General features: G+C 50.4%; 1 protein-coding gene across 1 annotated transcript; it reads left to right on the plus strand.

Moving 5' to 3' along the window:
• The first annotated feature begins 887 nt into the window (after positions 1 to 887).
• Positions 888 to 15,309, plus strand: Itih3 (inter-alpha-trypsin inhibitor heavy chain 3). The gene is made up of 22 exons (XM_038348653.2): positions 888 to 1,027; positions 1,652 to 1,672; positions 2,183 to 2,349; positions 2,437 to 2,541; positions 2,755 to 2,917; positions 3,280 to 3,393; positions 4,280 to 4,405; positions 4,642 to 4,758; positions 5,186 to 5,354; positions 5,901 to 6,026; positions 6,267 to 6,448; positions 7,995 to 8,180; positions 8,317 to 8,456; positions 9,295 to 9,449; positions 10,118 to 10,120; positions 11,008 to 11,040; positions 11,311 to 11,346; positions 11,486 to 11,599; positions 12,066 to 12,270; positions 14,243 to 14,415; positions 14,606 to 14,717; positions 15,081 to 15,309. Exons 1-22 carry the CDS (start codon positions 935 to 937, stop codon positions 15,208 to 15,210), a joined length of 2,670 nt encoding a protein of 889 aa, XP_038204581.1. The 5' UTR covers positions 888 to 934; the 3' UTR covers positions 15,211 to 15,309.
• The last annotated feature ends 1,782 nt before the right edge of the window (positions 15,310 to 17,091 follow it).

Genomic DNA, 17,091 nt, shown 5'->3' on the forward strand with positions numbered 1-17,091 from the left:
GGTTTTACAGAGGACCTGAGTCTGTCTCCCAGCACCCATGTCAGGGACAGGCACCTACATGCATGTGAACATACCCCCATGCAGACAAATGGACACATACACATAATTAAACAGGCACCTACACACATGTGAACATACCCCCATGCAGACAAATGGACACATAACACATAATTAAAATAAAATATATCTTTAAAAATGAAATATGCCACCATGCTATGGATGGCTACATAACTAGGACGTGATGGTGTGAGAGCCATCCAGAACTGATTTTTTTTTAAATTAAAAGTACCTTTGATCTAATAATGAAGAGGATACCAAGGCCCTTGGACAGGCAGAAGGAAGGGATGATTCTTGCAGTAAAGATGCCAGTGGGGGAGAGTAAACTCAGAAAAGTAATTTGGAGTCAGATCTCCAAGAGAGCTAGGTTACAGGCCTGAGGATTTGCTCAGTTCATGGGTCCCTGGCAGCCACATCAGGTAATGAAGCAAAGGGCTCCACCATGGGGGGGTCTCTCTGGAGGGTGGCTGCCTTGCGAGGGCTGATACTGGGATTCAGGCCCAGACTAGGGGCAATGTGGGTGGTAAAGACAAAAGCCTTGAGCCCTAGATGTGGAGATGCCAGCTGTTCTAAATGCAGCTCATGCCATCTTCATCATCCACCCCAGGAGGCCAGTGGCCGCTTGTTTCACACAGCGTCTGCTTTCCCGAGGTCCTCCAGACTCCAGAGTGTCAGAAGCGAAGCCCTAACACTGTTTATTGTCCCAACTGGGTCCTCTTCATACAGTCACCCTGGGTGGTTACTCCACCACCCCCCAGTTCCCGGAGCTGCTGTGTGCCTCCGCTGCCCTGGCCCCACGCTGCAGGTCATTCACCCTGCCTGGAAAACACTGGGCTGGCGTATATAAGGAAAGCAGGCCAGGCCTGTGTGCTTAGCAATGGTGACTATGTGGTGGCCCTGCCTTGTCTTGGCCCTGCTCTCTGGCTTGGAGACCTCAGGCTTTCCAAGAAGCCCCCTCCGGCTGCTAGAGGTGAGTCTAACTTTCCATTTGATAGCAGAATTTGAGGGTCAAATAGGCAAAAAGAAAAGAAAAAGCTCATCCAAGCCCCTAAGCTGGGGGCACAGGAGGAGGCTGAGGACTGGACACTGTGTTACTGGGACAACTCTGAACTCTGGAGAATGGAGCTACAGATTTGACTGATAAACTAGCTTGCTGTTTAACCCAGAGCAGAGCTTTTCAAACTCCTGGGCCTCAGTTTCTCCCTGTCAAATGGATGATGGATTGTGAAAGGCTAGGCCCGTCTTAGTCAGCTGCAGAGCAGGCACAGAGGCCTTGACAAAAAGCTGAGTTGAGCCTGATGAGTGGCTAGGTGCTCGGGGAAGCTAACTAAAGGGACCAGGGCCAGGGGGGAGCAGAATGGGAGGCTGAGTGAGTTGAGGGTGTACAGAGCTTGAGACAGTGTAGGGTCAGTTCTAGCGCCTCTCCATAAGGGACCTGGTGACATACCCCTTTCTCAGTCTATTCTTAGTCCCTTTCTAACACATGGCCTGGGAGGTCCCATGTCTCTGAGACCTGGCCCTAGTCCGGAACCTGCTCCCAGGCCATTGGTAGCCTCATGCCTGTCCTGATCTCTCTTTGTCTTTATATTTACAGAAGCGGAGCCTCCCAGAAGGGGTAAGAAATTCCAGCAAATACAGAGGGTGGGAGGGGCAGAACGGAGAGTTGCTTACTTGCTGAAGGTACAGATCGAAATGGCAGCAACCCCCAGAGCCAGAAAACAGCCTATGGCCCCATCCCAGTAGAGCCTCGTGTAACACAAGACCCATACGGGGAGAAGGACTCTTCAAGGGGAATCTAGGCCAAGGCAAAGGGAGCCCTGGGAAGGCTTTCCTTGGGGGCAGGGCTGGCTCAGAGCTGGGTTTTTCTAAGCTCTCACTGGCTGCAACTGGGTGCAGATTACAGCATCAAGGAGGTGGGGCGTGAGCACTGTGGTAGCCAGCTGGATGTAGGACAAAGGACACTGCCCAGACTTCCAGTGTGGAGGACTGGGAGAACTAAGGGACCCCAGGACTTCAGAGCCCACCCAGGAGCGTTTGGAAGGGAAATAGCAGGGCTGGCGGCTGGGTTTTCCAGAATGCGGACTGGCAGATCACTACCAGCCATCTTTGCCCACCTGTCCCACAGGTGGTCGATGGCATTGAGATCTACAGTACCAAGATCAGCTGCAAGGTGACCTCCCGCTTTGCTCATAATGTTGTCACCACGAGGGCTGTCAACCATGCAGACACAGCCAAGGAGGTTTCCTTTGATGTGGAACTGCCCAAGACTGCCTTCATCACCAACTTCACCTTGTGGGTACCACCATAGCTGCTGGCTCTACCTCCTGAGGGGTATTTGGCCCAGTGTGACAGCCCTTCCCCTAAACTCTTTATCTTTAGGACCATTGATGGTGTCACCTACCCTGGGAACATCAAGGAGAAGGAAGTTGCCAAGAAGCAATATGAAAAGGCTGTGTCTCAGGGCAAGACGGCTGGTTTGGTCAAGTACGTGTGGACCTTGGGCCTTGATAGAAGCAAACAGCTGGGATTACTGTGATAGCAAACTGCGTGTATCCTCAGAAGATCCCATTTTAAAGCAGATGAGGTTTAGAATAGATAGGGAGGTCTCTAACCCAAGAGCTGATACTTGAACCCAGGGCGGAGGAATGATGGGTTCCTGAAGTCTTTGAGCTAAGCACTGTCTTGTACCCTACCCAGGGCCTCTGGAAGAAAACTGGAGAAATTCACAGTGTCTGTCAATGTGGCTGCTGGCAGCAAGGTCACCTTTGAGCTAACCTATGAAGAGCTGCTGAAGAGGCACAAGGGCAAGTATGAGATGTACATCAAGGTCCAGCCCAAACAACTGGTCAGACACTTTGAGGTAATCATCATTCCTTCATCCCCGCCTGGAACCACAGAGAGCCCGGGGAAGGGCAATGCACTGGTGGGGGTGTGGGGAGGAAGGGCAAATCTTAGAGCAGAGCTAAGGATGCATCTCCAAGTCCTGGTTCCTGTACTTGGCCAATGGGTTTGGAATGGCTTTTCTTCCACAGCCACTGGGAGCTGAGGGGAGGAGGCTTTAGTGCTGGGGCTCTTGAGAACTGTGCGGCAAAGTGGTTCTGGAATACTTGCAACCGGTGCGCGTTCCCTCCATCAAGGCTAAAAGGAAAAGCAAATACCATGGCTGTGTCCCAGACCTCTGCGTCGCCCCAGTATGACATCTCCTTCATTTGGCCATTTCAGATTGATGCACACATCTTCGAGCCTCAGGGCATCAGCATGCTGGATGCTGAGGCCTCATTCATCACCAATGACCTCCTGGGAAGTGCCCTCACCAAGTCCTTCTCAGGGAAAAAGGTGGTGTAGATACCTCTAGGGCTTGGGATGCAGGGGGTAGGACCTAGGCCTTGACTTTGCTGATTTCAGCATGGCAGGGGTTATCTGTGATACTATCTGTCCCAGTCAACTGGGTCACCAGGAATGATACTGGAGGCAGGGGGCTGATGCTGATCTGCTAGATGATTTGGAGTCTCAGATCTACCTGAACAAAGAGGGAAGGAGGCTATTTATGAAACCCTATCTGACAAATGGACAGGAAAGGGAATGCAGATCAAGAACCTGGGGCGAGTTTTGTTGACTCCACATTAAGGGATGGAGTATTAAGGAGAATGCCCTTCTTGCTGCTGGGCATTGGCTCCAGTCACAGAGCCCTGCCCAGCTCTTCCAGTGCTGATGGGAAGTGGATGAGAAAACATAAACAGCAAACCCCAGTCATCCCTGCTCTCCAGAGAGACTTTCCCAGAGCCTGCATTCAGGAGAGCTGCTGGCTTCCAGGGTGTGGTCCTAGCCCCCTTCTCTCTAATACTTTCTTCCCCACACTCATCCTTCTCCTCTGTGTACCAACTCCAAGTGTGAAACCACCCAACACCAAGTTCTCTCACACGGAGCAACACTCCCATGCCCCAGTAACTTCTGGTGCTGAGCTAAAGGGTTAGGATGAGGCAGTCAAAAGACGGGAAAGGCTAAATGAAAACAGCAACCACCCCTGCTCTGGGCGGGTTCTGATTCCCCAAGGAAGGGAGGGATTCAGCAGGTAGGCATGGAAGTGGCTTAATCCATGGCGAATTAGCACCTGATTCATGCGCCAAACCCTCACTTCTATTATTGGAAGGTTTTTTTCTTCTCTGTCCATCAGTGGGGAGCCTTAACCCAGCTGGGAAATGTTTTTCCTTCCTCTCCCCAGGGGCATGTGTCTTTCAAGCCCAGCTTAGACCAACAGCGCTCATGCCCAACGTGTGCAGACTCCCTCCTCAATGGGGACTTCACCATCATCTATGACGTGAACAGAGAGTCTCCAGGCAATGTGCAGGTATAGGTCCATGGCTCTATCAGCCTTGCTAATCCATATTCATGGTGGGCAGAGGCCCAGGTCCTAAGGGGCTGCAGCTACATCCCTCTCCTCCATCTTTATCACCAGATCCTTTGCATCTCCTGGAGAGGGGAAATAGGACATTTTCCCCTCCAGTGACAAACCTCTGACTGCTACTTGCAAGAAGAGGCATTATTAAATGGGCATCGGCCCCCATCTCTCTCCCACCATTGCAGGTCGTCAATGGCTACTTCGTGCACTTCTTTGCACCAAAAGGCCTTCCAGTGGTGCCTAAGAACATAGTCTTTGTGATTGATGTCAGCGGCTCCATGTATGGTCGGAAAATCGAGCAGGTTTGCGCCCACCCAACCCCTCCCTGCATCTAAAGCAGCGCTGGGGTGTAGAAATGTGAGAGGAGATTTTATTTGTTGTTGTTTGGGGTTTTTTTTGGGGGGGGTGTTATTTTGGTTTGGTTTGATTTTGGTTGTTTTGAGACAGGGTTTCTCTGGTTGTCCTGGAACTTACTCTGTAGACCAGGCTGGGAGATGCTTTTTTTCTTAAGTGGGAAAATGCTAGTGTTTCTGGTGGAAAAGGAGGAATGAGACAGAATATAAGACTATGCCAAGCCTTTACCCACTTTCACCAGGAGTTGGGGGCCTTGGGCAATGCTTACTCATGAAGACAGCAGGAGCGCCGCAGTCAGCCTAGGCTCGGCAGTGACCTCGCTCACTCCTGTCTCAAGTCTCAGCTTTATAGCTTATTTTTCTCCTTCTCCCCCAGACCAGAGACGCCCTTCTCAAAATCCTGGATGACATGAAAAGAGATGACTATCTGAACTTCATTTTGTTCAGCAGTGATGTGACCACCTGGAAAGATACCCTAGTTCAAGCCACCCCTGCAAACCTTGAGATGGCCAGGGCATTTGTGAAGAACATCCGTGATCAAGGAAGTAAGGGTCAGGGTAGCACAGATGTGTATCCTACCCGTTCCTTTTTCTGCACCAGCAGCCGGTGTCTGGCATGCCTCTCCCTTGGGGGTAGACCTCAGGCTCGAAGACACGACATCAGGGTGACTTCTGTGCAGCCTAGGGAGACCCATTCTTAGCATTTCTAACCAGGATCCTGGAGCTCATGAGTCTCAGTGTGGTAGAGCCGCAGAGAACCCTTCCTGCCCCTGTTGCCTATGGAGACCACCTATGCCATCTGTATCACTTTCCTTTCGCTCCTGGTGACTCCGCCTGACTGGTTGCTAAGGTGCTATATAATCATCCGTGCCTAAGAGCCTCTTAGCACCCTTTGATGCCCGTGTGAAAGTCTATGCTGTTCATCCACTTATGCCAGCGTTTACTGAGTGCTTCTATGTACTGGCTGACACAGTCCTTGGTACAAGGGCATTCTCATTGGTACTGTCCCAATTTTCTTCACCTCAACAGCCTTGCGTACGGGCACCCTAAGGACACCCCACCCAATGGTTCTGTCTTTCTGTCTATATACAGTGACCAACATTAATGATGGGCTGCTGAAGGGCATCCATATGCTGAAGGATGCCCGGGACCGGCACCTTGTCCCAGAGAGAAGCACTTCCATCCTCATCATGTTGACAGACGGGGATGCTAATACTGGTGAGGGAGAGGGAGGTTTGAACCCAAGGTGAGTGCCTGCCTGCCTTCTCAACTTTGGAGTCGGCTCACTACAAGACCTTAGAAACTTTTTCCTGGGGTCCCTAAGCATCTTGTGAGCCCCTCAAAGGCAGGTACATGGCTCTCTTTGCCAATGCACCCTACTAGATATGCATGTAAAAGTTAGATCTCCCCAGACAGAGGAGGTGTTCAGGTCCCCAGAATGAACTGCGCTTTCTACAGGTGAGAGCAGACCTGAAAAGATTCAGGAGAACGTCCGGAATGCCATCAGGGGCGAGTTCCCTTTGTATAACCTGGGCTTTGGCGAAAATCTGAATTATAACTTCCTGGAGACTATGGCCCTGCAGAACCACGGGCTTGCCCGGCGCATTTATGAAGACTCCGATGCCAATCTGCAGCTGCAGGTTCGCTTTACCTCATGTGCTACTTCTCAGGCAGCTCTTCCCACCATGCTGCAAGTTGAGATCTTAGAGGGCGCGTTCTCTCACTTGAAATCTGCCTCCTGCTGCCTCTTGTTCTACTCCCCATAACACAGAGCTGCTTCCTCTGCAAGCCTGGCAGATCAAACATAAGACATTCAGTAAAACGTATACGTCTCAAAAGCAGTGAGCAATTTTTATGTAAATACGCTCAAATATTGCACAGGACTGTGGTTACTGAGTCTGTCATAAAAAGTATATGACCACTGATGAGGTGACTCAAACAACAGAAACATGTGTCTCCCCATCTTAGAGGCTACAAGATCAAGGTGACCCCTCTGAGGGAGAGGTCTGTATATTTCTCCATTCTTTTTTTTAAAATATTTTTTTAAATTTTTATTTGGTGAGCAGTGGTGTTTTGCCTGTGTGTATGCCCTGTGAAGTTGTCACTTCCCCTGAAACTGAGGTTTCAGACAGCTGTGAGCTGCCATGTGGGTGCTGGCAATTGAACCCAGGTCCCTGGAAGAGCAGCTGGTGCTCTTAAACAGTGAGCTATCTCTCCAGCCCCTAGACTTTATTCTTGACTCCTGGTCCTCTTTTCCCTGGGCCTTCCCAGGCATTACTTCATTGTGTGTCTGCATTCAATTTCCTCTTTTAAAAAAGACACAAGGCACACTGGACGAGGGCCCAACTTCATGACATCATCGGATTATCTTTGTAAAGATTTTACTTCCAAATAAGGTTGTAGTCTGAGGATTAGGGTAACAAGAGCGCCTTGGGGACGCAGTGCTAATTCAACCTATAACAGATCTTTTCTATGCTAAAATAATCTTTAAAAATATCTGCTAGAGCCGGGAGGTGGTGGCATATGCCTTTAATCCCAGCACTCGGGAGGCAGAGGCCAGCCTGGTCTACAAGAGCTAGTTCCAGGACAGGCTCTAGAAACTACAGGGAAACCCTGTCTCGAAAAAACAAACAAACAAAAAAAATCTGCTAGCCAAATGCGTGTCTCACTGTTCACTCTGAAGCAAGCCACCTTCCCTGCTGGTTGGCAGCACCCCCACTTGTAGGGGACCCTGGAGCTTTGCTCTCTGACACACATCACTCTTGCTAATGTTTTTTTTTATGCAAAGAATTCTGTCCTTTGATCCTGTTCTCTCCTGTCTTTAAGAGTGGGAGGACAGGGAGTGCTCCCCTAGACTCCAGGGCACAGACAGGGCCATTTAGAAGTAAATATCAATACTGGATGGTGGTGGTGGTGTACACCTTTAATCCCAGCACTCGGGAGGCAGAGGCAGGCAGATTTCTGTGAGTTCGAGGCCAGTAGTTCCAGGGTAGCCAACGCTGCACAGAGAAACCCTGTCTGGGGGTCGGGGAAAGAGATAAGAAAAATGAAGATCAGGGGAAAAGAGCAGCTCAGCCCTTGAGGACTAAATGCTGCCCTGTAGCATCTATGGAATCGATCTACCTCGGGCTTCTCCACACCTACCCTGGTGGGTCTGAAATGACTGGGTCCTGACCTGACTACCAGGGTTTCTACGAGGAGGTTGCTAACCCACTGCTGATGAACGTGGAAGTGGAATATCCTGAGAACGCCATCCTGGATCTCACCAAAAGCAATTACCCGCATTTCTATGACGGCTCTGAAATCGTTGTAGCCGGGCGTCTGTTGGACAGCCACATGGATAACTTCAAAGCAGATGTGAAGGGTCATGGGGTGAGTGGGAACTGAGCCTGGGGCGTGCTGGAAGTGAAGGCTCAGCTGTGCTGGATCCCAGGAGGGGCGTCTGAGCCTGCCCCACATAACCCCACCATCCAGCTCTCAAGTCCCTTATTGCTCCTATCCTACCTAGGCTTTGAACGACCTGACCTTCACAGAGGAGGTGGACATGAAGGAGATGGATGCCGCTGTGAAGGAGCAAGGCTACATTTTTGGGAACTACATTGAGCGGCTCTGGGCCTACCTCACTATCGAGCAGTTACTGGAGAAACGGTGAGTTGGCCTGCCCTCACCTTGAGGAATACCTACCTGTCTGGCATCCACCACAGCTCTGGCTATGTTTGGAAAGGGCCAGAGGAGTAAGACAGCCACACACCGAGGAAGGACATCCCTAGGAACATTTTCTCTGCTCTGTTCTCTTCTTGACCCCGATGTTAAAAAAAAACAAAAACAAAAACAAAAAAAAAACATGTTTCCTTGTGTCCTACCCCTGCTCGTCATTTCAAGCAGGCAAACACTGCCAAGGTAGGAGGCTGGAGGGTCCTCTAGGGCAGGGCAGAGCCTCAGCTCTTGCCGTCCCCATCAGCACTCCCCAGTGATAAGGAGGTTGAACAGCAGTAAGTGGAGGAGGGTTAGGTCAACGGTGGGAAGCCCCAGTACCCAGAGGGTGAAGCGAGGGCAATGAAAGTGTTTCTTTAGGAAGAACGAAGCCAGGAAACTCCAGTAAACTTGGCCTGGACCAAGTGCTCAGCATGCAGTTATCATAAATGATTATAACAGTTATCATAAGTGATTATAACCGTAGCCATTCCAAGTCCCTTGCATTTTACGGGTGGAGAAACCGACTCCTAGCAAGGAAAAAGTTTGCCCAAATGCTTCAGGAAACTAGCTGGGGAACCGGTATTTCTCCCCAGTGAGTTCCACTGAGCAGGACCAACAATGTGGGCAGTGTGTGTGTGTGTGTGTGTGTGTGTGTGTGTGTGTGTGTGTGTGTGTGTGGCAGGGGGGGGCTGTTCCTGAGCTGTCCCTGGAGATTCTGGTCTGGTTGGGGAAGTGTGTGTAAAAGCAGCAGGTGTGTTCTGGGCTCACTCTGAACTGTTCCTCCTCATAGCAAGAATGCCCATGGGGAGGAGAAGGAGAACCTCACAGCCCAGGCCCTAGAACTGTCCCTCAAGTACCACTTTGTGACCCCACTGACCTCCATGGTGGTGACCAAGCCTGAGGACAATGAGGACCAGACATCCATTGCCGACAAGCCTGGGGAAGGTGGGCACAGGGAGAGGAGGCCAGAATCTAGAACCCCTTCTCCAAGACCCTGGGCCCTAGAATCCAGCAGAGGAACTGGCTGGGCTGGGGAACCAGACCTTTAAAAGAGGGGCAGGTTTGGGAGCCTCTGAAGGGGTGTGGCAAGAGTGAAGGGCAGCAGAGCATGGGGTGTGGGCAAGAGTCTCTCTGTCTCTCAAGGGAGATAAGCCGAGCGAGCACACCGTCTAGGCCATGCCAAGGGAGGGCCTTCAGCTACAGCACAGGAGGGTTCAGTTAGGCAAGAGGTGCTTCGAACCCCAAATTTATACCTGGAACAAACTACCAGGGACCTGAATGAGATCTGTGAGAAAAAGAGGCCCTAAGAACTGGAATCTGAGACCAAAAATCCTCCGCAAGACCCCAGACTACTCACCAGGAGAGCTCCAAATGTGTATGACAGCCTCATGGAAAGCCTGGCACTGAAAGGCATGGGGGATCAAAGACCTCTTTTTGCCACAGTCCTTGTTTTCTAGGAGTTCTTGGTTCTAGGGAACACCATATGGGGACAAAGCTAGTTCTAAGCCAGGCCATGGGCCACTCTTATTGGTTACCATGGCCCCAGTCAGTGGTTTTTATCTAATGTATCTTTCTCCCCCCCCCCACCCACTGTGCCTGTACCTGCATATTAGAAGGTAAGCTTCATGGGATGGGTGGAGAGAGGGGGGAGAGAGAGGGAGGAAGTGGGGAGAGAAGGAGGAAGGGAGGGATGGAGGGAGGGAGGAAAGAGGGAGAGAAGGAAGGAGGAGACAGACTGAAGGGAGCTTTCAGGCTGACTTCTCAGAATCTCAGGGTTCCCATTCATTTGGTTGAAGATGACTTCCCTACTTCCCTCTCTCAAGACAGACCAAGCAATGGCAGTGTCCCATTATTTGCAAAAATGAGATTTGTGGTATCTAGCACTTTTTGCCTGATTCCCAGCGACCCCACAGGAGTCCTTTATAAGTCTCACCAAGCAGTAACTCATCTGGTTCCCAGAGCTCATGCTGAAGGTGTCTGGGAACCAGAGCACTCCACATTTCCAATTAGAACCTTGTACCCTCTGGCCCACTAACCCTGGGCAAGACTCAGCTCCTGCCAAGCTGCCCTCTTGCATCTGTCTCTAAGGAGCACAAGCACATTAGGACATCATTTTCCCTCAGGGAAGCCCTGTTAGAAGCCATTTGCTGGCACCTGTGTGTTAGGAGCTACCAACCACCAAGGACAGACACAATAGGATGGGTCTCACCCTGTGCCATCTGGACTGAAGAGTTCAAGGGTAGGGGCAGAGGTCTACTGCGTTGCTCACAGCAGGGAGGCCGATGACACAATAGATTTGCATTTTAGTTGTTTCAGAACATGCGCACAGCCTTAAAATGACATTCGTCATATCAACAGCCCTGTAAAGGGATTGCTTGGGCATGTCTGCTAATGTTAAAGCCCTGGTGGATACCAGTAGCCTCCAGGGTGACAGAAAGCACATGGTTGGGAGTGAGGAAGCCCTTGGGTACCTGCTCATGTCTGCCCTTCGGTGTTTTACTAGCCACCCAGGAGATCACGTCCATGGCTTACATGAGTGAGTAAAGGCTGCAATCTGCCCTGCCCTGCCCACCACCGCGAGCTTGCCCTGCCCTGTTCCCTTCGGTAGTGGGTCTGAATCAACCTGTCACAGGCAGATTGACCAGGTGTTCCGGGGAGGATGAATGATGGTGAAGGGGAAAGAGGGAATGAAATAATTGGGGGGGGGGGTGGTCAAATGGAAAAGGCATAAGCCAAACTATGAGTGGAGGCCCCAGATCTCTCTAGGACAGCTTGCTGTGTTCAGTCTGATCTCTTTGTTCCATAGCGGGCTACCAGCCTCCTTCAACCCCCTACTATTATGGTGAGTTCCTTGGCTCCTCCCTGGTCAAGGTTCAGGGTTCTGGGTGCCTTGCTCCTGCCCATAGGGCCAGTTGGCCTGGGAAGGCCTGTGGTACAGGGAAGGGCCCTTGGAGCTAGTCCATTTTCTGATGTGCCCTCAGTGGATGGGGATCCTCACTTCATCATCCAAGTCCCAGGAAAAAATGACACCATCTGCTTCAACATTGACGAGAAGCCTGGCACGGTGCTGCGCCTTATTCAGGACCCAGTCACAGGTGGGGCTGCAGGCTGGGGATCTTTCTATCAGGCTGAGTGCTCATGAACCGGGTCCTGTCACTCTGCCTGGTAATTATCAATCTTCCTGTGGGAGGTGGGAGCTACCAAAGAGCCAGACTTAGTATGTGCTCAGAGTGGACGGTAGAGATGGAGCTTAGAGTGGATGGTAGAGATGGAGCTTAGAGTGGATGGGCAGCCTGATCCTGAGGGTGGAGCCAGTCGGTATATAGGGAGCGGCTCCTCCTCTCACAACACCCCCTGACCCAGCAAAGAGAGAAGACCCACATGTGGCAGCATGCCCCAGACCTTCTAGAACAGGATTTGGCCCTGACACCCTGTTGTTTCCTTGGGGCCCTGTCTCTGCCTCCACTCAGCATGCCTTGCTGGAGGGGAAGACATCCCTACAGGCCAGCATGGACCTGGAGGACCTCACTAGCCTCTCTTCTTGCCCCACCCCTCTGGTAGGCATCACTGTGACCGGACAGATCATTGGAGACAAGGGAAGCAGCCCTAACTCCAGGACAGGGAAAACCTATTTTGGCAAACTGGGCATCACCAGTGCTTGGATGGACTTTCGGATTGAGGTGACCACCGAGAAGATCATGCTGGGCAATGGAGATGCGCTGAGCACGTTCAGTTGGCTAGACACAGTCACGATCACGCAGACTGGGTGAGTTCTCTGTATCTCCAAGGGCTAGTGCAGTCTGAGGAGGCAGGGAAGCGCTGGAGGGATCTGGACCAATTCCAGGTCAGTCACAGGAGTCATAGGAGGGACTGATGGCCTGGATTCAGTTACCACAGGATGGAGACCATGGGATAGGGCACCAATCCTTGGGACCCTTGTCAGCCAAAGTTTGTACCCGAACAGGGTGCAGGGCTCACTTTGAGGGAAGTGAGGATGAAATGAAGTGGATGAAGGCCAAGTGTAGTGCTCACACACAGTACAGCTGCTCGGAGGCCTAAGGGCAAAGGGTTCGAGTTTAAGAACAACCTTGGCAACACAGCAAGACCCCATTTCTAAAATTCTATTTATTATTATTATTATTACTATTATTATTATTATTTGTGTGTGTATGTGTGTGTATGTGTGTATGTGTGTGTGTGTGTGTTGTGTGTGTGCCACAATACATGTGGGTAAGTAAGAGAGGACAACTTTGTGGAGTCAGCTTTTTCCTCTTCCTTTTTTTTTTGTTTTGTTTTTTGAGACAGGGTTTCTTTGTGGCTTTGGAGCCTGTCCTGGAGCTAGTAACTCTTGTAAACCAGGCTGGCCTTGAATCACAGAGTTCCTCCTGCCTCTGCCTCCCGAGTGCTGGATTAAAGGCATGCACCACCTCCCAGCTCTCCTTCTTCTTTTGCATGAGTTATGTGGGTCCTGGGGCTTGATTTCAGGCCATCCAATTTGCACAGAAAGCACATTTATGCAACGAGCCATTTTACCAGCCCTAGCAAGAACCCATTCCTAGACAGGAAGGCTGGTTGGGGTTGATGGCAAAAACCAGTACGTGGGAGGCAGAAGCAGGATGATGCCACAAGTTCCAGGTCAGCACGGGTTACATGGCAAGTTCCAGCCTAGCATATGAACTCACAACACATACAAGACCTGCATAGGTTCAAGCCAGATGGGGTCCCGCACTGAGGGGGGAAGTGGACTCAAAGTCCTACTCCCTAACCAAGAAGCTATTTGCGATTGATACCCAGTGGCAAAGGAAGAATCAGTTTTCTCCGTGGAGTGCCACTGGGTACACCAACCACACTCCAGGGCAGCCCCAAAGCAAAATCCATGTTTTGTTTTGTCATCTCTTGTTTAAGCATTTTTGTTGGTCTTTTGTTTGTTTGTATTTGTTTTGATTTTGGTTTTGCATATTTATTTGTGTGAATGCAGAAGGAAAGGAGGGAGAGAACATATTGTTGGGTGGGGAAGATCTAGAAGGAGATGGGAGAGGGGAAACATGATAAAATATATTGTATGAAAAATCTTTTTTTACTTAAAATATTTTAAAAATAAGCAGGAAAAAGCCGGGCGGTGGTGGCGCACGCCTTTAATCCCAGCACTTGGGAGGCAGAGGCAGGCGGATCTCTGTGAGTTCGAGACCAGCCTGGTCTACAAGAGCTAGCTCCAGGACAGGCTCTAAAGCTGCAGAGAAACCCTGTCTCAAAAAACCAACAACAAAAAAAAAAGCAGGAAAGAAGGGAGGGAAGGAAGAGAGGAGGAGGAGGGAAGGAAGGGAGGAGGAGTAGGGAAGGAAGGGAGGAGGAGAAGGGAAGAACTAAGTAACATTTGCCTCTTCTCTTGCTGATCCTGCTATTCCCAATGCTTCTTAGCTTTTCCTGTTTTTGAATCCCTGGAGCTTAGTGGGCAGGGCAAGTGTACTATGCCCCTGAGGCTCAGAGAGGGTACAGCCTGCCCAAGATCACACAGAGCCTGAGCTGGACCCAGGCCTCTTTCCTGCCCACAGAGGGGCTGAGGTCCACTCTGTGGAGGGCACAGATGACATATTTGCGGCAGCCTCATCCCGACTCTGAGGAGTGTTTGGTATCTGTGTGCGCTCAGGTGCCCTGTGCTTGCTGAAATGCCCTTGATTCCAATGGTTAGTGCCACGGCCGCTAGGCCTCACTGTCTATACCCTCCCCTTTTCCTCTAGGCTGTCTGTAACAATCAACAGGAAGAAGAATATGGTGGTATCCTTTGGAGATGGTGTTAACTTTGTGATCGTCCTACACCAGGTTTGGAAGAAACATCCGGTTCACCAGGACTTCCTAGGGTTCTACGTGGTGGACAGTCACCGCATGTCAGCGCAGACACATGGGCTGCTGGGTACGCAATGCTCAGACTGCAGGCTGCTTAGTCACACAGAAACACCAGAAATAGAATGTACAAAGCCATGTAGTTACCCTGTACCCACTTCACAACATGCCCATGCAGTCTTTGCATCAATCCTGAAAGGCAGCCGTCTACGTCACCATGGCAACAGGCAGAGGCTGACAGCTGATGTTTTTATTCCCAGGTCAATTCTTCCACCCCTTTGACTTTGAAGTGTTTGACACCCGCCCAGGCTCTGACCCCACAAAGCCAGATGCCACAATGGTGGTGAAGAGCCATCGGTTGACTGTCACAAGGTGAGGTGGCATCTCTGACACCATCATCCCACCTATTACCAAGACAGGAGGGAAGAGCCCTCTTTGCATGTCACCTTGTTTAGTGGGCCCTTGATTTCTGTGAGGACCCTCATTTCTTTTTGAGGTCTTGGCCCTTTTAGACTTCTCCTAATCAAAGAATAGCTCAGAGATGGCCCCCTTGAAAGAACAATCACATGACTTCATCCTTGACAATAGAACTCACAGTTCTTCAGCTTCAAACCAGCATGGCGGCATATGCCTATAATCTCAGCCCTTAGGAGGTGGGGCCAGGAAGCCCTTGATGCTCAGAGTCATGTCGCTCACACTGGGCATCAGAACGACTCTTCTTTCTTTTGGTCCCAGGGGCTCCCAGAAAGATTACAGGAAGGACGCCACGGTTGGCACGAAAATCGTCTGCTGGTTTGTCCATAACAATGGGGAAGGGCTAATTGATGGCGTCCATACCGACTATATTGTCCCCAGTTTGTTCTGAGTAAACATGGTGCCTTCTGTTGAAGTAGAAGACTTGAACTGTCAGGAACAAGTGCCCGACGTGTGGGAAGGACGGGGACAATAAAGCATGTAACCAAGACAGCTGTTAGTCTCTGAGTTCATGAGCCGCTACTGCAGAAGCAGGTGGCTGTGGGGAGGGAAGTAGGGGGTGGCTGTTTGGAGGCCAACTTCCTGGGGCTCTCGGTTGAGACAGATGTGGGACAGAGTTGGTTGGGGTGACACCTTGGGGAATCCCAACTGATGCTGGGGCAAAGGACCTCTAAGACATCAGGGAAGATGAAACACAGTTTAAAATCCAGGGATGTCTTAAGTCATGAGTCATGGCTCAAGATCTCCTCTTCTCATCACATGGCAATGGAGGAAGGGTCTATGTGGGCTCATGGTTTGAGAGGTACAGTCCATCATGGTGGGGCAGGCATGATATTGGGATTACCTTGATCATGGGTGGTGGGAGCTGGCAGTGTGGCTTCCTCAGATCTCAGAGTAGGAAGCAGAGCCTAGAGCAGGAAGCAGGTCTGTCTGGCTTGATTTTTAAAGGCCTGTCCCCCAGTGACTGCTTCCTCCAGCTAAGCCCCGCCCCTTAAGGTTCTATGACTTTCTCAAATAGTGCTGCTGTCTGGTGGACTGAGCGATCAAACACAGGAGTCTCTGGAGGACATTTCCTATGTACACAGGAACAAGAGGGAACATTTATTTTGGTTTACAGCTTCAAATGACAACCTGTGGCTGCCTGGCTCTGACACTGGGGTAGTATGGTTGGAGTGTGTATCAGCAAAAGTCTGTTTACCTTATAGGAGCTCAAAGGGAAAACGAGAAAGCCAGGCGTGGTGGCACTAGCCTGTAAGCTCAGGGATTGGGAGTTAGAGGCAAGAGAACTGAGGTCATCCTAAGCTATATAGAAAGTTGCTGGCCAGCCTAGCCACGTATAAGACTCTACCTCAAAAAAAAGTTAAAAACTGGAGGACAGGAGGGGGAAGAGGAGGGAACAAATGGTGCAAATGGTGGCACATTCCAGTGATCCCAGCACTTGGGAGATGGAGGCAGGATGGTCCGGAGTTCAAGGTCAGCCTGGGCTCTGTGAGATCCTGTTTCAGGGAGAGAGAATGGAGAGGAAGAAAGATAAAATAGAGAAAGAAAGGGAGGGAGGGAGGGAGGGAGGGAGGGAGGGAGGGAGAGAGAGAGAGAGAGAGAGAGAGAGAGAGAGAGAGAATATGAATCTAAGGTTCCCTTCAAGGGCATGGCCCTTGGTGACCCAAGTTTATTTCTGATGTGGAATGTCCTTCTCTATGCTGCAAATAAGTGTTGTTTTTATTGGCTGATGAGTAAATCTGCTTTGGCCTATGGTGGGGCAGAATATTGCTAGGTGGGAAGGCCAAACTGAATACAGGGAGAAAGAAGGCAGAGTCGAGAGAGACCTTAGCAGCTGGCAGAGGAGGAAGAAGCCAGAGTACTACTGATAATCCACAGGGCACATGGCAATATAGAGATTAATAGAAATGGGTTAAGTTATATGTAGAGCTAGCCAGTAAGAAGCCTGAGCCATCAGCCAAAAATTATAATCAATATTAAACCTCTGAATGATTATTTCATAAGTAACTGTGGAGACAGGCAAGTGTTATGCCCAAATCCGTGGGTCCCCACAAAGGCCAATAAAGGAGACCGAGTCCCATATGTAAAAGCAAAGAGCCTTTATTTTAATCAACTTTGCAAACTCAGTCTCTCTGCACGTCCAATGTACTGGAATATCCGGAGAGCCCCGAGCTCAATTAGAATAGGGTTTTATAATAGTAAAGGTGGGGGTGAGGGGTTTCTGAGGTTTTAAGACCCCTGATTGGCTGACATTTGTCTAGGGTTTCCTGGT

Source organism: Arvicola amphibius, chromosome 12, assembly GCF_903992535.2.
Source record: "Arvicola amphibius chromosome 12, mArvAmp1.2, whole genome shotgun sequence".
NCBI lineage: Eukaryota > Metazoa > Chordata > Mammalia > Rodentia > Cricetidae > Arvicola > Arvicola amphibius.

Coding starts and splice junctions, on each gene's coding strand:
- Itih3 (XM_038348653.2), top strand. CDS start 935: ATGGTGACTATGTGGTGGCCCTGCCTTGTCTTGGCCCTGCTCTCTGGC. Junction 8,181..8,316: donor CAGATGTGAAGGGTCATGGG/GTGAGTGGGAAC, acceptor TATCCTACCTAG/GCTTTGAACGACCTGACCTT. Junction 11,041..11,310: donor CACGTCCATGGCTTACATGA/GTGAGTAAAGGC, acceptor TTTGTTCCATAG/CGGGCTACCAGCCTCCTTCA.